Source organism: Sciurus vulgaris, assembly GCF_902686455.1.
Source record: "Sciurus vulgaris genome assembly, chromosome: 5".
Classification (NCBI taxonomy): Eukaryota; Metazoa; Chordata; class Mammalia; order Rodentia; family Sciuridae; genus Sciurus; species Sciurus vulgaris.
In genome coordinates this window covers 80215444-80241184 of record NC_136465.1, presented here as the reverse complement: position 1 = coordinate 80241184, position 25741 = coordinate 80215444, and the positions used below count along the sequence as shown (strand labels likewise).

General features: G+C 32.3%; 1 protein-coding gene across 2 annotated transcripts in view; it reads right to left on the bottom strand.

The window, feature by feature from the left end:
* Positions 1-25016, bottom strand: part of LOC306661205 (ovostatin homolog 2-like) — a 48988-nt gene extending 23972 nt beyond the window's left edge. The window contains exons 1-17 of one of the 2 annotated variants that reach the window (XM_079140033.1): positions 23886-25016; positions 23388-23571; positions 22715-22871; positions 21399-21451; positions 20961-20981; positions 20131-20299; positions 19575-19659; positions 16236-16353; positions 13064-13175; positions 11666-11775; positions 11166-11324; positions 10099-10326; positions 8737-8791; positions 8097-8242; positions 7574-7723; positions 1649-1819; positions 737-881 (exon numbers count right to left, since the gene is read on the bottom strand). In XM_079140033.1, coding sequence (XP_078996159.1) covers positions 737-881; positions 1649-1819; positions 7574-7723; positions 8097-8242; positions 8737-8791; positions 10099-10326; positions 11166-11324; positions 11666-11775; positions 13064-13175; positions 16236-16353; positions 19575-19659; positions 20131-20299; positions 20961-20981; positions 21399-21451; positions 22715-22871; positions 23388-23571; positions 23886-23950 — 2128 coding nt within the window. In that variant the 5' untranslated portion in view covers positions 23951-25016. The remainder of the gene's footprint in view (positions 1-736; positions 882-1648; positions 1820-7573; positions 7724-8096; positions 8243-8736; positions 8792-10098; positions 10327-11165; positions 11325-11665; positions 11776-13063; positions 13176-16235; positions 16354-19574; positions 19660-20130; positions 20300-20960; positions 20982-21398; positions 21452-22714; positions 22872-23387; positions 23572-23885) is intronic. The other variant, XM_079140034.1, reaches the window with a different exon arrangement.
* Between the last annotated feature and the right edge of the window lie 725 nt (positions 25017-25741).

The following is a 25741-nucleotide window of genomic DNA, read 5'->3' as shown; positions in this document are numbered from 1 at the left end:
TAATAAGTGGAATAGTATTAAATTACAAAACTTCTGCATAGCAAATGAAATGATTAAGAATTGCAGTGAGAGTCTACACATTGAGAGAAGATCTTTGCCAGCTGATCCTCCAACAGGGGATTAATATCCAGAAAGTATAAAGAACTCAAAAAATTTAACACCAAAAAGAGGAAAACCCCAAATGACCCAATTAATAAATGGGCAAAAGAACAAAGCAAAAACTTCTCAAAATAAAAACTAGGGTCCAAAGTGCAGGAAATGATATCCCATGCACACGTGATTATGTCAAAATAACCCCAATATTATGTATAAATATAATGAACTAATAAAAACACAAAAATAAAGTAAAATAAAATACTTTCTGCCTTTGACTCTCTATACTTGGCTCTATATATAAGTATGATGGGCACATAAGCAACATCACTCTTCTCTGTCATACTCATTTACAATGACTGTCCTCTCACATCACCACACACTGCTTGATCCTATTTTGACATTTTGTTCTACCAATAAAAACAACATTCTTCTCATATCTAAAGTCAATTATTCCCTATAGCCAAGAACTATTTCTGGCCTGTTTTATTCTGCTTACTGAAGCTTAGGATGTCTAGTTGTAGCCAAAAACATGTTAAAAATTCACATATAAAATCCCAATTTTCTGTGGTTTTATCCCCAATACACCTAATTTTAAGAATCATTATGAATATCTCAGAACACAAAATTCTAGATTACGCACATGCACTTCTAGCTGGAGCACTCTGCATCAATGCATACTCTCCTTCTTTTAGATACACAGGCCCAAGGAATGGCAGATTATTCTCCTCTGAACATATTTCTGGTTTCCGGTAATGGAGGTTGGTAAAGACTTTCAGACCCATGTCCTTTCAAAGAAACAAACAGAAAGTTCATTCATTTCATGTAAAAAGTATAAAAAGTATTTATTATTGCAATAATAAATAGATCATAAATAAGCAGATTTTCTGTGCTAGCAAGGTCTGAGATCATAGGGGTCATCACCTCTATTTGACTTAGGGAAAACTCCTAATTTAGAAGAAAAATTATAATCATTATTATTTTATGTGCTGGCATTTTGCTGAGTATTGTATTTCATTCTTTCTTTAATATTACTCATGAAATCAGCACTAGCTAACTAACAGAAAAACACCCACCCAACCCCACAAACATATACAATGGACGCTGAGTAAATTGAAGAGTTGGGACTTGAGTTAAAATCTGTCAGATTGAATACCCCTGTTCTTATACAACTGTAATCCTAATTATAAAGATCCTGCCATTGAAGCCTCAGCACATCTATTTTGTAGCCTAGGTATGTATAGAATCCAGACTATATTTTAGCCTCCTGATTTTACTTTTTCTGCATACGATTTTTTTGTGTAATAAATTGGGTGATTATCTCATTATAAAATCTCTAACCTGAGGTTTTATAATTTCAGCCATGTATTTTCAACAGAAAAGAGAAATATCAACAATAAAAGATGCCTCACTTTATATAAGACAATTTTGGAGTACTGGATTAGCAAATTACTGAAACTAAATCTCAAATTAGGTAAGAAACAATGAAACCGGTATTATGAATACTAAAATTAAAACCGAGAGAAATATTTTGTAAAAGTTTCAATGATCTTACCCTGACAATGTCATAGATGTCTCCATCTCCATAATTGTTCACAGGCATATAATATAAACCATTATAGAACATATCCTTCTGAGGAATGCAGGGGTCTACCTTGCCATCATCTAGGTCGAGACCTTGGTAGAAATAACCATATGGTTCCACATTTGGAAGCAGGTTGTACACCTGTGTGGAAAAGTACATGGTTCCCAGTGGTTTTAATCACTATTATAATAACAAAATTGAAAAAGTTTGTGTCACAATCATTTACTCTTTTCCTCTTTAAACACAAGGGAAAATATTTAATTCAATATTTTTTAGTTGATTTATTATTTCAAAATAAGAAACCAACTTTATTTTAGGCAGTTAATGTCATGTCACAATAATTTTCTAGCCTAGTGTAGAATTTAGGAGAGCATGAAAGAGTTTGCTGAGATCTAGCTATTGATTAATTCAAAGTCAAGTATATAAAGGATTCATTTTTCTTACTAATAATGCGAAGTCTGTTCCCAGGTCCAGAGGATAATATTACCTGCTGGATTCTAAATTTTTTCATGTAGCTTCATGAGAAAATACAAAATAAAAAAAGAGAGCAAGTAATAATATTCATGACATATCACTAACATTACTAAGACACAGAGAAAAATGCTATGATCTTCCAATAGTTAGTGGAAGATAACACCAGCCATTGCAGGCAGGGCAGGTAAGGAGGGAAGGATGTAATGTGATAACATTAACAATACTGCAGAAACAAAAGAAGAATTTTGCATTAAAAATTATTTTTGAGGGTTGGGGATATAGCTCAGTTGGCAGAGTGCTTTCCTGGCATGCACAAGGCCCTAGGTTCCATCCCCAGCACTAGCAAAACAAAGAAAAATTTGGTTGGGCACAGTAGCTCATGCCTATAATACCAGCGGCTCAGGAGGCTGAGGCAGGAGGATCATGAGTTCAAAGCCAGCCTGAGCAACTTACTGAGGCCCTGTCTCTAAATAAAATATAAAAAAGGGCTGGGGATATGGCTTATGGTTAAGCACCTCTGGGTTCAATCCTGGTTACAAAAAAAATTATTTTTGTAAAATAAAATAAAAGATATTTTCCTTTATGAACATTATCCACAAAATACTAAGCATTAGAAAAAAACTCCATATAAAACTGCTGTAAGAGAAATAAAAACTGCTAATCAAAATATCTCAGCTGATGAAACTTCTCCACTTTAGTAATTAACTAAATAAATAGAAAAAAGCCATGTCCAAACACTTCAGTATAAATGAAGTGTTCACATGCTGTCATTTGGATATTTTAAAACACTGTGAATCAGAAATTCAATATAGAATAAAAATGGGTGAAATAAAAGAAAACACAAAATAATAATTTATTGAACTCCAAAATAGATGAAATAAACAAAAACATTAAACACAAATATGACACTATAAAAGACCTCAAGAGAATATAAAATGATCAAAATAAAACTTTAAAGCAGTTTTGGAGAAAAACATAAAAATAAAAGAATGGATTAAAACAGGTCATAAGCCATGCGCTTGAATCGCAAAGCAGACAAGTAGTTGTATTGTATGGATGGAGTTTTTCAAGAAAGGGAAAAATAAAAATTTTAATGTTTAAACTATAATTCAAGATAAATTTTTAGAAATAAAAAAAATATGGTTTTACTGGGTACCTGGTAAAACTTCTACCTAATAATAAATATTGAGGGATACTTTACTTAAAGTACTACATTTTAAGTATTAAGAGGAATAAAACTTCAAGGCCTTCAGAGAAAAAGGTCAAATAACCTAGAACAAAAAATAAACTAGGCTGAAGTCAGAATTCTTAAATACAATAGTCAAAGCAAGGCAATAGTGGAGCCATATTTTCAAGTAGTTTGAAGTATGAACCAAGAATTTAATGTGCAAGTAGCCTGTCTTCATGTATGAAGAAGTCTTTTGAAAAACAATTTGGAATATGAAGACTTTTAGGGAATTCTAAACCTATGTGACCTTCTGAGGAAGCCAGTAGAGAATGAGCTTTGTGTACCCAAAAGATGAGAAAATTGGTAAAACATTGCAGATAAGAGGAAAAAGTCAGAACATAAGCATTAGATGTTCAAAGAAGAAAAAGATACAACTGTAAAATGAGACAAAAGGCAAAGAAAAGCAGAAAACAGAGTAAGATTATTGTCTGTTGAGTAGGTAAAAGGTCTAAGTCAAAGAATACTACTTAAAAATAACTAGCTTAATTTTGAGGTTAAACAAGAAGTATGAGACCTTGGGTTTGATCTCAACAACTGCAAAAGCACAGGAAAAAAAAAAAAAAAAAAAAAAAAAAACTTAAGCAAGAAAAAAGTGAGATTAGGGTATTATAAAATATAACCACTAAAACAAAATATTGATTTAACCTAAACACCAAAAAATAAAAATAAAAAAGGAAAAAAGGTATCTATAACAAAGCAAAAAACCAACAATGAGGAAGTAAATTTAACAGTAATTATAACAAAAGTGATATGATAGAATTCAAGCCTAAGTATACAAATCATTATTAATACAAGTGAAAGGAATTAATTTTCCTTGAAGAGCAACATTTTTTTTAAAAAAAGCAAAACCCAATGATATAATTTATATAAAAAATAATGAAGCACAATGTTTCAGTGTTTCAAAGAAAAAGGGTAACTCTAAAGGGCAGGTAAATAAAAATAATAAGGAGGCAGAGGTTGCGGTCCTCCTGATATCAGAAAAAAACAGAATTAAGGCCAAAATGCATCAAGTAAAATAGAGGATTGTGATTTATATTGCTAAAAGCTGCAATTCATAATAAAGTTTCAATAGTTATGAATATCTGTGTCCCATGTAATAAGAAGAAATTATACAGAGAGAAAAATATGTAAACAATACTAACAGGGTATTTATTCTTACATACTACTTTCAGTATAAGACACGATAAGTGGATTTAAGAATATAGGCAAGAGTAAAAAAATCTATACCATCAGATTTTATGGGTACAAAATAAGATAATAGAAATTATATCTTCTCACCAAATGGAAACATTGTTAAAAACATATTTGGGCACAAAAATATATCAGTAGACTTTATAAAATAGAAATATTACCAATTATAACACAATATAAAATGAAACTAAAATAAAGTTCCAAAATAAAAAGGCATTTCTACACATAAATTAAAAAATGTTCCAGTAAGTACATTTCTTGGTGAAAGAATAAATGCAAACAGAAATTAAAGAATTTCTTTAAAATAAAAATGGAGCCATCATGACATATCAGAATGCATGGAATATTTTTGAAAGTAGAGATCAGGGCTGGTTGTAGCTCAGTGATGGAGCACTTGCCTAACATGCACAAGGCTATGGGGTTGAGCCTCAGGCACACACACTTACACATACACACACACACACACACACACACACACACACACACACACATATTAGAAAAAAACACCTAAACATCCAAACCAAAAATTAAAATAAAAATCAAAAAATTGAAAAAACTGTGTAAATTTTAAATAATAAAAAAATATACTAACTAAAAGCAACAACAACAAAATGAAACACTACTAAGGAAATGCTAAATTAAGATAGAGTACCAAAAAACCCATACTGCATCTAACTGACATAGATTAAAATCTCATTTTTTAGGAAAGAGCAAAGTAGGGAAAACACTAATTAATTTAAAAAAAAGTACAAATATACAAAATAACAATTATATAATGGAGAGGAAAATATAAATAAAGTAAATGTAATGACACTGACAACATGGTTTGTAAAATTCTTTTTTTTTTTTTTTTTTTTTTTTGTGGTGCTGGGGATTGAACCCAGGGCCTTGTGCATGTGAGGCAGGCACTCAACTGAGCTATCTCCCCAGACTTATAAAATTCTTGAGGCTTCCCTTTTCAACAATATATTGAAAAAATATAAAAATCTTAATTTCTTAAAAAACATAATGTGCCAATGCTGACACTAGTAGAGAAAGAAAACAAACTATTTTCCCCCAAAGAAAAAGAAAATTAGTAAGAATGTATGATACACAAATGTACCCAACACTAGTCATTTCTACTAGGTTAAGAAAAAGGCAAGAATGTTATTCCCCCTTGCAATTTGGCACTGCACTGGTATTAGGGGAAAAAATAGTCATATACAATGAAAAAATGAAAGGGAAAACTATCTCTATTTGTTCATAACATGGGAGCACATCTGAAAGTCCCCAGAAAACCAATGAAAAACCAATTCAACCCAAAGCAATCCAGCAATTTTGCAAAATATAAAATTATTAGTCAAAAATGACTCCTTTAACAGAAAAAAATATTTAGAATATATAATAGAAGGGAAAACAACCTCATTTACAGTCAACAGAAAAAGTTGAAATGCTGATAAGCTTACCAGGAAACTGTATAGGAAAATCATTTAAAATTTAAATTCACAAAAATATGAAAGTATGCTTGGACAAATAAAAAGACATTTATTGTTCTGAATCAGAACATCACCCCATAAAGTTGAAATTATTAAGTTAGTTTATAAATTCTGTGTACTCACAACAAAAATATCAGTAAACTGGAATTTGAGAACTTGGAAATAAGTTGGTATCTACAATCACCAATAGCAGCTAGGGGAACCCTGAAATTGAATTGACTGGGGAACCCAGGAAGGCCAAAGAAGTTGATTCATAACAATAATTTTTACTTACCACAGAGCCTCTATAATTGAAACAGTGTGGAACTGACACATGATAAGACAGACCAATGGAATAGAATATGAAGTTCAGAAATAAACATAACTATAAATAGAAACATGAAAAATTTCATATTTTAAATGAAAAGAGTGAAGATGATGTTGTGTCAACTAGATCACTATTAATTGAAACAAGATAAATTAGATTAATATTATTCTATACTCAGAATCAGGCTCCCTGGGAAAATATTGGTTTTTAAGTCTAATGCAAAGACAATAAAAGATAGGTCTGGAACATTCTTGAAGTAGAAAGTTTCTTGAGAGCTAGAACCAGCAATGTGGACATGTCAAAAAGGACATAGAGACCAACTTGAAGATATTCCTACTGAACAAACCTGGAACAATTTGAGCATAAAAATAATTAAGACTAGCAATAAATTTTTCACCATTGAATAATAGGAATTGTGTTTCCTCAAGTGAAGAGGAAGAGGTAAAACTGGAATAACCACCAACTATTACAGCAATATTGATTCAGGCAAGGATTATTAATGAATGCTAAATCTACATGGAAACATTGATGAGGTTATACGCACAGACTTAACAAACACAAACTGTTTATCAGTTCAATGGGGATAATAAGACAATGGATGTACAGGAAAACATCTTCACCATGGTAGTCAAAATTATTATTATCAAAGATGGGAAGATGGACCTTGTGTAACTTGGATGTAATATCCTGAAAAACATATCACTTATGTGGTATTCTGCATATAGATACATAATAATAGGAAGCATTACATAAACCTAATATAAGGAATATTCTATTAAATAACAGATATGTCTTGCATTCTTCAAAAATGTCCATTCCATAAAGAAAAAAAGAAAGACTCTTTTCCAGATTAAAGAAAACTAAAGAGATATTTGACTAACAAATGCTGCGTATGATTCTTTTCTGAATCTTTCACTGATATAACAGGAATAAAACAAAATGTGGTTAAAAAAAAGGAGAATTAACAATGGGACATAGTGGTCAAATTAGGTCCCAAGTATCAAATGAATACTAAATATTATTATAAAGTTCTTAACATGTTATAATCATCCATAGAATTATGTTTTACTATGAGTGTTGAGTAACTCAAGAAAAATAAATGTATAAGCCACGAAGTAACAAAGGAATAAAACATGTTCCATCTCACATAAGCTTCATATAAAGGATAAGACTTTGAGTCCAGATAGAAATAAGAAAACTGAGGAAATCAGGGATCTTACACTTTCAGCTGACAGCTGTTGTTCTGATTTTAGCAGGAGGACACTTTTATCCACAGCCCCAAGGGCACAGAATGAGTCAGGGGCTGCTTGAAGATAGAGACTGGCATTGGAGCCAGGAAGCCCCCGCTCCTTAGAGAACTTGATGCTAACCTGAAGTGGAGAAAGAAAAGAAATGAAAGTAGAGATAATTTTCTATGAAGATAATCTGAATAAATTCAATCTTTTCTTAATAAATCCTGATAGATTCTGTACATATATTTCTCCAGCGCATGTTCACCCACGGCTGTCCTTAAAGGGCACATCTCCTTTACCACCCTTCTGTTATCTCAGGATTAGCACTTTTGTTAAGGATAATTCATTCCATTTGGCAATTTTCTGGTTCCCTAATAACTTAAATGATACCCACCCTTATTGTGAGATTACCATGTAAAGATCATAGTGGTGAGTTAAGGAGGTAGCAAGAAGCAAACTGCTTACCCTTCTTATTCTGGACAGGTCAGAAATAGAAAAAAAAAAAAATCACCTTGTTTTTAAAACATTTCTCAATCTGGAACTTGACACTATCGGCCACGATTTCTCCACTGGGGTGAAGGGTGTAGACAAAAAGGATAGCCACAGGAGCCAGATCGGCACTGATGCTGATGGGAAATGAGAAGTTTCCATTCCAGGCTGTGTAAATAGGAGATCAACAGGTATGATGTCAAAAATTTCTTGTATCACTGGGTATGCTTAGATAAATAGAATGGCTTATGGATAGAAAGTGCAAACTAGGCTTTTTTTTAAAGGCAAACAAATTAAATAATGCAAATTACATATGAAAAATAAGACTGTGTAATTTAGCTAATTAGAATACTCTGGTTCTGGAAATCCCTTTTCTGTAATGTACTTGATGACCTCGCAATAGTAGAAAGAGGTCAAAGTGTCCTGTATCAAAATATTTAGTAACTTTCTTTAAGCCATCCTATTTGCACTTTGCCCACAAATTGAAATAAGTGCTCTTCCTAACTTCTGGACTCTCTAATATTTCCTTAAAGAAAATAAAAGTTTGCACTTTGCCCACAAATTGAAATAAGTGCTCTTCCTAACTTCTGGACTCTCTAATATTTCCTTAAAGAAAAAAAAAAGGTAAACTACATATTTATAAATGATTGCATTATATACACCTTTGTTTCTGATTTCCTTTTGTCCACTGAGGAAGATAGCTCCTTTTACCATCATCTGTATAGGACAAAGAAAACACAATATGAGATCTATTGCCTAATATCATATTATATTGTTATTATATAATGAATTATCCAATGATAATTCTGTCCCATAAGATACAGTAGCTTCCACAAATTAAAAGTGAACTTAGCACATTTGAAGAACAGAAAGTAACCACAATGGATTGAGTGCCTATTATGTACTAGAAACTCTGTGAACAATGTGAAACGTACTGTAGGAGCCACTGAATTTATCCAGACTATCTAGATCACGATTTATCTAATCACTATTATATGCCTTTATCTAATCACTATTATCTAATGTCTTTTCTAATCACTATTAACTTTATCTAATCACTATTATCTATGCCTTTATCTAATCACTATTAACTTTATGATTTAAGACACATCATTTTATCTGTTTCCCCTCTGTTCCATTAGCTGTAATATGGGATTCTGTAAGGCTGAGGAAGCCAACCAACACATACAAGGGTGGAGCCTAACATGTAATACTCATCCTACGAGGCAAAACTTATCATTTCCAATTATACTATACATCTGAAGAATCCAAGGCTTAGGGAGTTTAAAAACCTGTCCAGGATGGACTAACTTGTGTGATTAAGAGGAGAGGGTGGGGGCTGGGTGTGGTGGTGACGCAAGAGGCTGAGGCAGGGGGATCACAACTTCAAGGCCAGTTCAGCAACCTTGAAAGGCCACAAGCAACTTAGTGAGACTCTGTCTTAAAATAAAAAGTAAAAATGCTGGGGATGTAGCTCAGTGGTAGAGCGACCCTGGGTTCAGTCCTCAGAACCAAAAAAGAAGAATGAGGAGAAGAAGGAGGAGGAGGTGGGGGAAAAGCAGAAGGAGGAGGAGAAGAAAAAGAGCACAATGACAAAGTGGTATTCAAAGTAGGAATGCCTTAATTTCCAAGTCTGTGTGTCACTCTTCAGTATGCCTTGAAGACACAAAATGGATAGGCCCAAGATAGCTAATTTCTTTTACTGCTTATCAAAGTGAATCTTCCATTTTACTTTTTTTGCATCTGCCTAATATTTTACTATCACAAAGAGTTATAAATACTTGATATGAGTTATAATTGAATGCCTAAGAAAGCAGACTCTGAACGGCAAGTTTCAAAATCTGAGGGAAACAATCTAAGAGCATTTTATCTGTTTGTTTCTAATGGGTCCAATAGTGAGCAAAATGAGAGGCTGGAACTCCCTCAGATTGACATGACTCAGCTGATGCACACTGTCTGAACTGTCATGTGCCTACAAACTCACAATTAGGCAGGATTTCAAGAATTCGCTAACTGAGACTTACCAAATAGAAGAAGTTGACATTTGAATTATCCTTATATGCATCAGGATTTAAGGAGTAATGGACGGTAATAATCTTCTGTTGGTTACATTTAAGCTGCTTTGGTTCAGGAGCAATCTTCAGAAAGCTGCTGGTTCGGGAATAAAAGCGTGAAACTTTGAAGTGGGCATCGGAATACTCAGGTGTCAACCAGCTGGTAGGATAGCAGCTCTGAGGTTGAACATATGAGGCCTGACAGGTAAAACAAAGAGAAGGATCTTAGAGATGTAAAGACTTCCAAAGAAAGTAACAGAACAGAAGACCTGTCTTCAAACCAGAGAGGAAACTTAGCCTGGGGCTGACATTTCATTGTTGAGTTATTGGAAGTGAAATAATAACACCCTTCTCTTTTATGTACTAAAAATCACCATAATTGTATAAATATTTCATTAAACTAACAATAAATTGTTTCTTACATTTGAATGGAAGTCAGAGAATCAGACTTAATCTCTATTTCCTGAAGCTATATTTGAAGACTGACAAATTGTTTAACTGCAAAATTCCATTTAAGCAGCAGAAAAGAGAAATCAGAGTATCCCCCCTATCTATGCATAAACTGATCTGAAGGAAAAAACCAAATTTTCTCCATGAGTGAATTCTAGCTACACAGAGGAGAATACTGGTTGTTATAGAACTTATAACAATTGTAGTATTATTAGTTTCTCATCATCCTGAACAAATATTCTCATATATTATTTAACAAACAAGCAAAAAACATATACTGTCTTAAGAAACAGTGGAATGAATCTGATATAATTTTCAAATGTACATATATGAAAACAACACAGTGAATTCCACTATCATGTACATCCATAAGGATGGAATCCTAACTAGAATAAGATATATTCTATGTTTGTATAATTATATCAAATGGATTCTGCTGTCATGTATAACTTTAAAAAAGAATCAATAAATTAAAAAGAAGAGAGAGAGAGAGAGAGAGAAATAGAAACTCCCAAAGTTCAAAATTCCTAACATTTGATTCTGATGTAGGATACCTATCAGTCTTCATCTATTCTTTGATGTCTTACCTTCAGTTTGAATTCTGGATCAAATATGCCTGAAGTATCAATGGAAAATTGAGCTTCACCATTCTCATCTGTAGTGTAATTTCCTATAATTTTATCATTGAGCTCCAGTTGCAACAACTTGCTCACCATAGGAACATTATTGGGACCATAAAATTTAAGCTGTACAAATAAGGGAGTGTTAATATTCTTCAAATACAAAATTTCATATTCCTACAGAGAAATAATTTTCTATTCATAATTTTGATCACTCAATAGAAATTCTCTTAAATTCTAATGAACAGAAAGATGTTTTATTAAATATATGTGTGTGTATATAAAATATGGAAACAACTAAAATTGTATTTATTCCTTTCAGCCAAGGACTTTTCCAGTATATCAGATATGGTAATATTAAAGATGTACTATGAAAGTAGGGAAAAAAATATCTAGAAATTTTCAAAGGATAATCAGTGATCAAATAAAATGAAATAGGGACACACATTTTTTAAAGTTAAACTTACAGTTCCAAAATAAGAAATTCCTCTTCTATAGAAGGGGTCCATATTCTCAAAGTTCACACTACCAAGTGATGAAGTGATAAAAATAGAGGTCTTTTCACTTATTTGTACACCTGTAAGAAATGAGGAAACACAGTGTCAATAAAGAATTAACCATTCCACCAAATATTCCAGAACTGGGGATATAGCTCTGTGGTGGAGCACTTGCCTAACATGTTCAAGGCCCTGGCTTCAATCTCAACACCTGCGGGGTGTGGAGAGCTTAAGACACACATAAGAACTATATGAATACAGGTTTACATTTTTGTTCTATATTAAAAAGGAGGTATAAATGATTTGAAATACATGCAACCTATTTCTTTGAAAGGAATGATAGTTAAATCAGGAGCAGGAGAAAATGCTCTTAAGTTTTTCCTTCCTACCATTCCACTCAGTTCTGACTTGTAACTTTATAATGGAAAATATCTTAAACCATAGGGTTTCCACTTTTGAAAACTTTCTTGACCTACAAAATAACTATATAGCATTTAGACTTTATTCAGATTTGCAAAGCAAAGTTAAAAAAAAAAAAAGTCTTGAGATATCAACAAACCAATAGGCAGAATCAAACATATTTAGTTAAGTTGTTACAATAATAGAAGTGTGACAAACTCACCTATTGTGAGTGCTACGGCAATATTAATCAAGTATATGTACATAGATCACTAAATAAAGAGTGTACTCCCAACCTCTTTATAAGTTGCAAGAAATTATGAGCCATTCAACTGGTTCCCTCACCCAAATTAAATCTCACTTTCCTGTTTTTTCACTTGTTTAACAAAATTTACTGAGCACTCACTATGTATAAGTTTGTAAATTTCTCACTAATAGTCTTTTTCATTTGCAGTTCTAATAAATCAGGGCTTGATAAACTTCCATATGACTCTAATAGTCATTCTAGGGTTTGGACCGCTCTGGGTTGAGTCTTTGACACGAGTACTCTACTTTGTTATAGCTGTTAAGCAAGGTAAACAAAATATGGCTATGTTCAAAAAAATCTGGTCCTCAGGATATAGGTTTTAAGTACTGAGCATAAAATCAGAAGTTAGGTGATGGCAATTGCTTATCAACGGATATATACAAAGTTAAAAAGGAATTGATAATTTATTAGCTCAACTCTATTATTTCTGGTTAATGGAGTCACAGAAACAGATAAAGTCATAAAACATTTACATACTTATTTTATTTTAAATATAATTAGGAAAATTTTATTCAAAAGCAACCCTCAAGTTGACCTAAGGGCAAAAGTACAACTTTTTACCAGTTTGAGCAATAATTGATGTGTATTTTATACATGCTGCTAACTTAATTAACTTCTTCCCAGTAAGCTGATATCCCAGTGGTACATAAAACAATCCTTACCTGTCCCAAATTCTGTAACAATTACATTGACATTAAATGTCATAAAAAATCCAGAACGATAGAGTTGGAAGACTTTTGTATGTACAGTTTGAGAAACACAACCATTTTGCAACTGAAAAATAAAGAGAAAATAAAGTGAAAAAGTTAGGGATTCAAGAGCATTTTAAAAACTATGAATTTTTAGCATAAGTATCTAACCACCACCCCCCATGACTGTTGAAATAACTAAAGAAAAAACTTAGAGGAGGAGAAGGGGGAGGAGGGAAAAGATTACATCAGCATATCAAACCAGGTAAAGAAGATAATCTTTATTTCACAGATTTGAAAGAAATTCTCCTGGAAGCAATGTCAATGGGAGGAGATTAAAGGAGGGAAATGAAGTTGAATGCTATTTTAAATCATCTTGAAAGGCACTAAAACGGGTGGAACAGAATCACTTTTCAAGGCTCTACCATCAAAATAAATACTTCTTAGAGTAAACTGTATATTTAAAATTAGGAAAACTCTATAATCTTTTGCCAGTAACGTCGACAATTAAAACAATATATATTTTGTTATATTTGAAAAATATTCACTAATTTAAAATTTTAAAAATTACAAGGATCTGTCAATTCATTTGGTTCTCAAGATTCTCATATGAACTAGGCCCTATTATTATACAATTATAAGGATGAGTAAACTGAAACATTATATAACCTACTCAAGGCCACACAGTTATTTAAGGTATTGGAGCTAAACAAGTGTGGTGGTTGTAGAGTGTGCACTCCTAAAGACTAAGGAACTATTTTATCAATAACACCAAAACATTACTTCTACTTTGTCTAAATAATACCAGTTAAAATGAAATAATTAAAAGTGGCCAGAAGACTCTTAATGACTTTGAAATTAGGAGAAAAACGTTTTTAGTCATCTTTCAATCAAAGAGAAAAGTAAGGTTAACCAGTAAGAATTTAGAGATAGGGTAAAGGAAAAATACTGTGCATCAAATGACATTAAGCTGTATGGAGAAAGGAAACTGTAAAACACTGAATGTGTGCATTACTAAATGAAGCCATTAACACAGTAAGCCCCAACCATGCAAAAAAATATTTGGAAAAAAATGCACCTGTACTGAACACAAGCAGAATTTTTCATTTGTTATTATTCTTTAATAATACTGTATAACAACTATTGACATCACATTTACATTGTTAGATAGCATAAGTACTCTAGAGAAGTTAAAGTATACTAGAGGATGTGCTAGATTATATGTAAATCTATACCATTTTATAGAAGCGCCTTGGCTAGCCCCAGATTTTGGTATATATGAGGTTTCTGGAATCAACTCCCTTTGATAGGGAGGGATGACTATATATTTAAAATATCAACTAAAATATTAGGAAAAGGAATTATTAAGATGAAGATTAAAATAAATGATTGATGAACATAAATAACATAAGAATATAATAAAAACCTGTACAATAGGCAAACACAAGTATGATTTAGAATAAAGATGAAAAGCAAACATATAAAATGGGTGCTATGAATTCAATATCCAGGTGGGAGAAAACAAACTTCTTATATTAAACATAATCAAAAATTAATTTTATGTTTACTGAAGAAATTGAATTAATCTTAAAGCATACTTAGTTACATATGCAACAGAAGGGCAAATCAGACATTTTTTATCCTAAGCCTGAAACCCAAAAATGGTAAAAGCCTTGGGATGTCAAAAATAGCACAACTGCAAGTCAATGGTTTGACTTATTTAAATACTAGAAAAAATTGCTTAGAGGATGGAGAATGTTTATAATGAAAGAAAGTTTCAATTGTATATTAATAAGGAAAAGCAGAGTCAATTAAGAGTTTTCAAGAGACCAAATCCAAATTGATAACAAAAATATGAAAAGATGCTCAAATTAGCTAGTAATTAGATAATACCATGTTAAAACAAAATAAATTTGTCTATCAAAATGATAAAAAATTAAAGTCTTAAATACATTGCTGGAAATAACTTGGGAAATATAATCTGTATAACATTATATTCGCTGACAAGAATTTGAATGACTAAAAATTTTATGAATAGCAATATGCTAATATTTCTTAAAATGATCTCTATAGCTACATCAATCTATACTTCCCTTGACTCAGGAAACTCACTCCAAGGAATCTGTTTCAAATAAATAAAGCTTCTCACATAGAGATGGTCGTATCAGATCTCTTTATTGCTATGTTTTTCATATACGGAGAGAAAAAAACATTAGCTGAGTGAACACCTTTCCCTAGGTAAAATGTTTGACTGAATTATGTTATAACTTAGTGGAACAATGAGCCACTGATGTGGAAGAAATTCACTTAACATTTCTTAGCTTATATTTCCTAGTTTTTTGGCTTGTATTTGCAATTATTGATATTTACCTAGAGGGTGGTCATCAAATTTTGGGAGTAACTTGAGGACAATCAGACATATACTATGGTGTATATGCAAATTTCACTATTGGAATTCCAAAGTCAATTCTCACTCAAAGAAACAGGTGGAGTCATTCTCTTAAAGTTATAATGTTACAGATGGAGAAAGCAACTGTTGACTTGAAATATGAACCTCAGGGTTTGGGGATGTATCAAGGCTCTGGGTTCAATCGCCAGCATCATCTCTCTCTCTCTCTCTCTCTCTCTCTCTCTCTCTCTCTCTCTCTCTCGCTCGCTCTCTCCCACCCACACACACACACACACACACACACACACACACACACACAAAGACAACGACAACAACAACAACAACAAAAACCCTACAAATCTAAAGCAATGGATGTATATGAAATTGCCTATGTTTGAAAATAAGATGTTTTAAAGAGGACAATTCTAGGTTGCATAGTGAAAAATAATGCAGATCCATTTATTTAAAGATTGGGACAGCCACTTACAGAGTATATAAATAAGGAACGCAATAAAATCTTTTTCAAGTTCTAAATATTCTAAAAAATGGTAAGTGAATAACAATTTACATTGCCTAGAGAGTAAGAAACTTTTAGACATTGTATTTTCTCATTTTTTACCATTTTTAATTGCATCCTCTATTATCCATAAAATGAATATATTGCTAAGTCCTTTTTATAAATGAAATCAAAGAAAGAACAATAGCCAAAAATGAGTAAGACTTTTTTTTTTTTGAGTAAAAGATCATTGTTAGTACCTGTGCAATAAATTGCTCACATATTTCATTGTTTTCTTTCTCACAATTTGTAGAAGAAAAAAATGTTCTGCATACTCGGATTTGGGCTTTTCCTTGCACAGACTGGCCAAAGGTGTACCTAATGGGAAAAGGTGCACTTGTGATTACCGATTAATGACATCAGAGCAGTATTTTATGGACTCCTTCAACACTTATACATGAAATCTCTAAACTATGAAGACCTTAATCTAACCCAATTCAATTAGGAATCCTCACCTATTGGCAGTACTTCCTCATAGAATTGGTCATTTGATTTATTAGGAGGATGTGGCTGCTTTTTAAAAAATCAAATTCAGTGACATAGTATCTGAAGTAATCTAAAATCTCAGTGAATAAAATTTAATGATTAAATTTTTAAAAATAATTTTTAATCTGATAGAAATATCATAAAAATTAGTTGTAACTTTTTCTTTAAGAAAATATGTAAGTAAGTAAATCTGGGATGATTCGGGTTCTCGAAGTATGTCCAGATCAGCATTTTAAGCAGCGATGCTTGTTTTGCCACGAGCATGGGGACCGACATAAATTGGATATGTTTTGAATAAAGGTATAATACCTTATGGAGTGGTGTTGAATCTCATTTTCTCCAAAAACTATAATGAAAAATTTTTAAAAGTTTCAACCAAACACAAATCCACTCAATACCAGTGTTTGTTTTTTAACTTGAGGATTCTTTCCACTAGGTTTAAAAAAATAGCAACTACATAGTTAGGAGATAATCAAACTGAATATTAGGGAATTTATAGATTACAATACTTTGAATGATTGTTGGACAGTGATCTATATTAGATCTTATTTACATTATTTAATTTTTCCAGTGACCTTGATTAGTCAACTAACTTCCTCATGTTGTGATTGAAAATTCAAACTCAGATCTGTTTCACTCCATGGTCTATCCTCCTTTCATTCTGTTAACCTATTTCTCTTTTTACTTAAAAATACTTCATGTTTTTGAGATTTTGATTCAACTTAAATTACTAAAATCATCTTTTAGTTCTAATTTTTGTCTCATGTAAAACAGAAATTGAGCTAAGATTGGGACAGAAATGTTAGGTCTGATGTAAGATGTAAGAATAATAAAACATATGTCTCATTATTTCTTCTATTTTTTATTTATAAAATAAAATTTTTACTGTAGCATTATTTACAGATTAATGTTTGTTCCTGGAACATGTAGTTTACTTCTTCATGCAGCATAGAGTAGGAAGTCCCTTTGTAATTTGAAAAGCTTTTGATGGGTACTAATGGAATTTATTGAAAAATCTCTTTATCTGTAGATAAATTTTATTCCTCCTTAAAAACCTAGTTCATTTCTGAGATTTTGCTAAAATAATGTAATTTTGCTGTTGTTTTCCCTAGCCATTCCAACTAAATCCCTGGGCACAGCTGGTACAGTGCTATTCAGCCTACGACAGGCAATTCCTTGATTGTGTTAATTCAAATCTGGACAATGACTACACCATCCTGCTCTCAAAGTTCGCTCAGTAACATCTGTGCAGCAAGAACAGCTCCTGTCTAGTTGCCTGGTCGTATGACAGGATCTTATTATTGCTGATATTGATGTGCTCCTTAATGTCAGATATATAATGTTAAGTTACAAGAAGTCAGAATAATGATAATAATCCAAAGTAATGAAGAAACAACTAATTTCATGTTAGCATTTGGTCTAGAAAGTGTTTTTGTACACACCACTTTGAATAAATATTTTGACTCTCCTGATCTGCGGGTTAAACTTTTTTAGCATAATACTAGGTATATAAATAAATTAGAGATGCCAATGACATTAAAATTTCTGGCTTTGGATTTTCTAGCAAAGCCTGTTTAAGATCCTGGATTTTTTCAGCCATATGTTGATTATCTCATGATTTTTAACAGATAATTTGCAATCTCATATATATTAAATTCTGGCACATATTCAAGTACTCTACATTGAAACTCAGAGAAATTTTATGATCATTTCCCTAGAGTCTAAAGATTTTAAATACTACTTTAAAAAAGACTAAAAGTTTCCAAGATTCTGAAGAACTTCAAGAATTACCCTCACATGCTTACTAGACAGTTCTTTACACAATGTATCATTAATATACTAAAAAAAATTAGTAGCTTGATGTCAGCCATAAAGTATTTAAAAGATATGGCAAATATTGGTATTTGGAATAAAGTATAATGGAATTATTAATTGGGCAAGTATTTCTAAAGCCATAGAGCCCATGTGTAAATCCTAGCTCTGTCATCAAAGGGCTCCATTATTGTTGGATAGTTATTTCATTTTTGTCTTACCAATTTTCTTTATAAAATTGAGATGATAATAGCTCCTGTGGCATCACAGTGAGAATATGTATAGCTATTACACTAGAAATTGGCACCCAAAAAATAGCAGATGTTTTATATTATTAGAAATTTAAGAAAAGTCATCACAAAAATGGTTTAAAGATATTAGAAATAATTTCCCAAGAAGAAAATAAAAATTTGGATTTTTTATATTAAGAGGATTTAAATGAATTCAAATTAAATCATAAATTTCCTTAGTTGCACTACGACAATTTCAATAGCTCATTTTCTGTTATTATTTTTATTTTAATGGTGCTATTAGTAATATTTTATTATATCTCTGTTAGTTTTTCTTTCCCTTCTTTTCATGTGCATTTTATTTTTTATGAGAATATTCAATAATTATGAAGACTAAATGAGGTAGGTACTTTTGCACCAGCTGCTGGAATTGTACCTTGGCATAATATGTTTGGTGAGTAATAGGGCAATCAAAAGATTAAAAGACTGTTATCTATTTTGTCTTGGTATTTCCCCTTCTGGAAATATTTCTTAAGTAAATTACTATTAATTGAAAAATTATTATATAGCATTACACAATGGTACATGCTACAAAATTATTAATTACTAGGAAATAGAATGGAACAGCCCACATTAGATAATAAAATAATAGTTTAGTGAATTTGCTAAAGATAACTGTAAAGGTATGTTGATATGGTAAGGAATTGGCATAGATAAAAAGACTGACATAATTTGGAAACAAGTTTTCTTAAGTACTGTAGATAAGAAAGTAAGATTGTTGTCATGGAAAATATTCATAAAAAATTACAGGAAAATAAATCACAATGTTAATGACAATGAGTACAATTAATTATAGCTTATTTCTTATGTTTTTCTCTATATTTTTCAAATATTCAAAAATTCCCTAAGATTTTTAATGTAAGCATATAAACAAATTTCATGGTTAAACTCATATCTTGTTTTCCCTGAGCTTTGAGTTACCTGTGGGGACAAATCATAATAAATACTTACTTAGCACATGCATCCACTTGAAATTCATCATCTGAAATAGTTACTGCCTGTGGTGCACTGACCTTAATTTCAAACTTGGGCAACACTGAAAACAAAGAGAAATATATATTAGCCCCCTTTTGGCTAGGAGCAAAACTAATTGCAATCATGCAGATAACTATGCTTCCAAGCATAATTTTTTCCTATTTTTGCATCTGAGCTGACAATGTTTCAATTGCCTCCAATTCTGTGGGGAACCAGTCCACCACAGTGAATGACAGTGTCTCATTAAGGATTGAGTAGTCCCCCCCTTTTTAAATTTCCCTATCCCCATAACTTTACATTTTGTTGAAAACTTAGATACATTCTAGGAAACTAGGGTATTTTCTAGGGGAAACAGATAAGCAGGGATCAGAATAAGGAGTGAGGAGCAGGAAAGGACTCATGATACAGCAGAAGACAATGGCAGAAAACCAAATCAAGCTTCACTTACATTTGCCTAAATCTAAAGTAAAAGTTTTCTCAATTATTTTGAACTCATTTATATAGAAAAAAATAAAAAATAGGAATTAGTTACCATATTTATTAACAGTAAATTGATGTGTCAATGTATTTCCTGATTTTCTTTTCACAACAATTGTATAATCTCCAAACATTGGTTCTGAAATCAATTGAAATGACAGTTGGGTAATATTTCTGAAAGAGGTCACATTTTGCCATTGAAAAATCTCATTGTTTTTAGGATCCTAGAAAACAATGAATAAAGACAATCAGAAGTTGCATGTGAGTATTTTTCTTTCCTTCTTTATTTTGGAAGTAAAGAAAGTGCTATCATTATATTGAACTAATCATCTTAAATCATGAAAACAACATAACTTCTGTTATGTATTCTGAATGTATTCATATTCAATCTTATTTACTGATAGGCACAAGTTTTCAAAGAAGTTGAAGGCCACAGTACTCTGGAGAAACTGGTAGAAGGAGACAGTCAATTATTTTCTAAAAGCAAAGAATCAGTTTCAAGATAATATCATCCTCTCATATATTTCTAAGTTCTTGGGTATTTGTGTTTGTGTTTTCCATTTTCTTACAATAAAATGTGAATTAACTAAGATTGAGAAGGGCCTGGCAACAAAAATCAAGTCATTTCAAATATACACCTGCCTTAGAGTCTAATACTCTTTCATATTCCATACAAACCAAATTATTGCATTTGCCCCACAGGCTATCCTGAAAAGAAATAGACTCTATTTAGATCTTAATCTGATGCCTTATACTGTACATGCACACGAAGATTATTCTTCCCTTTATTTCAGTCATCTTAATTTCTAATTATACAAAATGAGAACAAGACATATTATGTATCTGAATAATTAAAGTAATGGATATGAAAAGCAAGTCTCTTACCTGAAGTGTGATTAAAGGATACTGAAAGAGAAAATACAGATTAGTACATTCTTTTTGCCAAATGCTGTATTACACATATGACATCTCTTAAAATTACCCTTGCTTCCCCAGAAAACAAAGTTTTTATAGCTAAAAATGCCAGACACACCCCAAATGTAAAGAGATCCTAAATCTCCTCTGGGAAGTAGAAAGCAGTTTCCATGCAACCTGTGTTTTCTTTATTTGATGAAAAGACCTAAAGAATTATAAATCAACTCCCTAAAAATGAAAGTTTTATGTTTAAATATGAGACTAGCATTAAAGCTGCACCTATCTTACACTCTACTTTGGAACCTTATTTTCATGCGTTTGGAAAGCTTCCTGAAGATGCTTTATATAGCAGTGTCTTTGCTTAATATGTTCAAATGTTACTGTACCATTAGAAATGATTGAACTCACCAAATCCTCAATAGGTTTGAAGTGGGTATCCAATGTCACAATGCGAAAGTGAGCTAAAAGAAAAGAAAGGAACAATATTTTAATAAAAGAATTGAATTGTTCTAATATCACAGGATACCATATTCCCTTTTTTCTCAGCTCCAATGTGATCCTTTGAGACTGAGTTTCACTGGGAAAGAAATATCTCCTATTATATTTGTCATTCTTCTGTTAATGGTGTTTTGCTGTGACCAAGGCTGACACACTGGTTGCTGCCGTCAGCAGAAACTTTTACCCCAAGAGCCATAGGAACACCTTAAGGCTTGGTGGCATAATTAGTCATAGAGGGGAAAAATGTAACAAATGTATAGTAAGAGATAGAACACAATACTCCTGAAAAAAATAAATTGAAACTAGTAAACAGTTGAAAAGACAATTTTTAATTCTTTGTGCATACCGAGCTTCATATAGAAGCCGTCATCACAACATTTAGTAAGTTCAGAAGAGAGGATGTAATGCAGCAAAAATCTCACTATAAAAATTCTATATTTAGTTCATTTACTTCTTTTCAATAAACCATAGCAACATATAATATTCATCAGCACAAAATGTATAGATGTTTTCCACTAATTCTAATTTTAAAAATGAAGAAACAAGTCCCAAATATCCAAACTTACTTGACAAAAGCCAATAATTTGTTTTACCAGAGCCAAGACCAAAGCCAATCCCTTTTGAACACTAGTTTGCTGTCCTTCTGTCACATTCTACTTACTATAATAATAAAGAAAATGCAGGATTCTGCCTCAGTTATCATCTGTCTAGTTACACTTATGACAATCAGTAATACTAGTGAAAATAATGAATATCACTTATGAGATCTATGTGTGAGTCACTCTTTTATAGTGGTACTCATTTCATTCTCACAATATTCTTGGGATAAACTTTTATTTTCTATATTCTACATATGATATAATTGAACCTTTAAAAAGAGGGTTAATTTAACTTGCCCAATTGGTAAAATATGGAAAAATGATTCAAATTCATTAATTACACTCCACATACCATGCTTGAAACCTTTATATTATGAAGGCCTGTCATTAGTGTTTATATACAGGGGAAGGGGAAGATAGGTAAATTTGATGAAGCAAAGTATTCAGTGACAAGAGTTAAAAGGTACTATTTCATAAAAGGCCTAGACCATCAATAAGACCTTTTGAAATTCATGTACCAATGATATTAATGATAAATTTAACTAAATCTTACATGTCTGAATTGCTTTTAACTTGCAGAATGCATTTCTAAAGTCAATGTTAGAAAGGAAAGGAGAATAGACTTACCATTCTCTCCAGGTTTATAGATGGGTTTATCTGTCTGTACAAATGTTACCTTCTCCTCTGAACTGATTGCTACAGATCTCCTCTCAAAGATTTTAAGAGTATCTCCCTTAGCCAAGAGAGTCACAAAAGCAAACTGTTCAGAAGACTTCTGAGAGACCTGTTGATGTAGGACAGCAGAGAATGGGAAAATCATAAACAATGTCTTAATTTGGCTTGTCAGGCAGAGAGATTTCTGTAAACCCTTTACTTCCTAAAGAAAGAATTAATGATTGCTTGTTACAATTGCTTAATTTAGTATGGGGACACTTTCTAATAAACTTGTGTTTTATGTCTTCTTGCCTGCTATTTCCTTTTTTGTTGTTGTTGTTTCCCTGAATCCAATCCTTTCACTTTTTCCCTAAATTTTCTTTCCTGACACTGTGAAACATTTTTACTGCCTAAAATGAGGTAGTTATCTTATTATCAATTCTTATGATAGAAGATTGGCAACATTTATACATTGGCTGCATGTATAAATTTTTCTTTTATTCGCTGCCTCTCTGAAATTTCTAATTGTCCCTCCTAGTTTCTACAACTTATCCAAATTCTAATTTTGTTATGTAAAAATAATCTTTTAATAATAAGTTAATGTTCCCATATCTGCAGTTCTGAAATACTAAATTCATTGTCTCACCTTGAAATTTGCACAAGCATAGAAGGTGTCCTCTTCCACAGACAGGTCAAAAATAGTGGTATTAGATCCATCATATTCCAAGACAACACTCAATGATACAGATTCATTGAGGTTTAAAAGATGGAGACAAGCTTTTTCTGTAGAATAACTCTTCATCACAGAGGAGACCCATAAGATATATTGCCTATGCAAAGAAAAAAAACCAACGTTCTATAAACAAGAGTATGAGAAATGAAGAACATCCACCAGAAACTATTTTAGTTTATTGAAATATTCCTAAAAGCACACATTCTTCATAGATAGCATTACAATAAACTCTAGTACACAAAGAGATATCTTGAGATTAAGTTGTTAATTGCAGTTATGCTTGCTAAACATTTATAGGAGAAACCAGCACTCAGTTGCAGAAGTTGAAATGGTAAAATACAATTAAATTTTATTTGGCCTTATTTTAACAATTGTTAGTAGTTTAATATAAATAGTGTAGTATTCCCTTACGGTTTGGAAGTCACAGCAGCAGTCAAATGAAGCAAAAAGGTGCTCAGCAAAATGGCAGGCACCATTTTATCCCAATGCCTGAACAGCAACAACTTTAAAATAAATTCTCTTTCTCATGAGAAGGCAGCTATCTCAACTCTCTCTTCCTTCTGTTCGACCTTTGTGCATTGTTGCTTTTATAGTCACAGTGAAAGATCAATTTCTTTTTGGAGCAAGTGTCAGGGGACCCACCTGTCACATTTAAATCACCTCTCCTATTACTTCTCCAGGGGGTATCACTTTATATAAAGTTTCCTGCTTAAGTTCACTGAATAATGCTCTGGTTTTAGAATCAGCAGCACAAGTTGGACAGGAAGAAAGAGGAAAAACAAAGAAACTAGTTGTGCAACGCTTTGGAATCCACACTATTTCAGCACTTCACTCATAGGACTAACCGCAGTTATCAAAAGCATTGCTGCACCAGGGTAGCACTTGGAAGAAATTACTTCTCCAAGGAATTATCATAACAATTCCCAAAAGGCAAATTTTCCAATCTTCTAAGAGAAGGGATATCACTGATATTGCCAAAACATGATGAAAACAGATATCTCAAATATAGGCAGATTTTACATATCATTGACACTGTTAAGTGATTCTTTTATAATTTCAGAATACAGAATTCAATAGTTAAAATGTTGATATGCATTCAACATTTCATATAATTTTCTCCATGAGGTTTACTTTGCCATGTTCAAAATCTTCTCCCAACATAAGAATAATTTTTTAAAAAAGGTAACACACATACCACACACACATACACATCACTTCCTGGCAAAAAACAATACCCATAATTTTAATTGCAAAATATTTCATTTCTATAAAGCAAACAAGCCACAAAGAAACTGGCAAACCCTTGACAGAGTCTGCAGTGCATAACATAATAGCTGAGGACTTGTAATGCAAGTGAATAAGTACATGCAACAGTGAGGTCTAGAGCATGTGAAAACAGGGACTCCTTGATGACCACGTATTTTTATCAAGACAGAATAGTGTCCATGAAAACTCTGATCACAGTGCTCTCTCAGTAGAGTTGGAACATTGTTCCCTTACCCATTCCCCTCTAGGAGTTCTGTCTCTGTGTGCCTTTCCTCTAATCTTGCCTAGGAAGAAAACTCTCTTCAATTCTGCTAGAGAAACTAATTTCAATGGTTGACCTGCCCTGATAATTTTAAGGTATAATTTCATTCCATTGGAACCTCAAACTGTTCCTCTCTGGTTTTGAATGATACCCTGCCCTCTGACAGCCTAATTAGGCTTATGATTAGAACCACTCTTTGCACTAAACTGAAACCAGTATACTATAGTGATACAACCACTTCAATGTTTATAGAAACACAATTTACAACAGCCAAATTATGGAATCATTCCAGATGTCTGCCAATAGATGAATATATATGTGACGGGTTGACATATCTGACTCCATTGAAATGTTATAGGCCAGGCTATATGGGCAATGACTAAAAAGACTCCATTTTACCTTGAAACTTCATGTTATGTAGGAAAAGCTTCTCTGATGGGACCTGTACCCTGCCTCTGTACCTGTCAACGGTTGCTTAACATGACTTGTTTGACAATACAAAATGATGAAATGCCAATTCTTTTTTTTTTTTTTTTTTTTTTTTTTTGTGGTACTGGGGATTGAACTCAGGGCCTTGCACTTGTGAGGCAAGCACTCTACCAGCTGAGCTATCTCCCCAGCCCCGGCAATTCTTGTATAATGAAAAATGGTTCTCTTTTCGATTCCTAGTTTCCTAAACAACGCATCGTGTGAACAGTGATGTTAACAGTGATTGTTTAGATGTTAGTAACCATTCTTT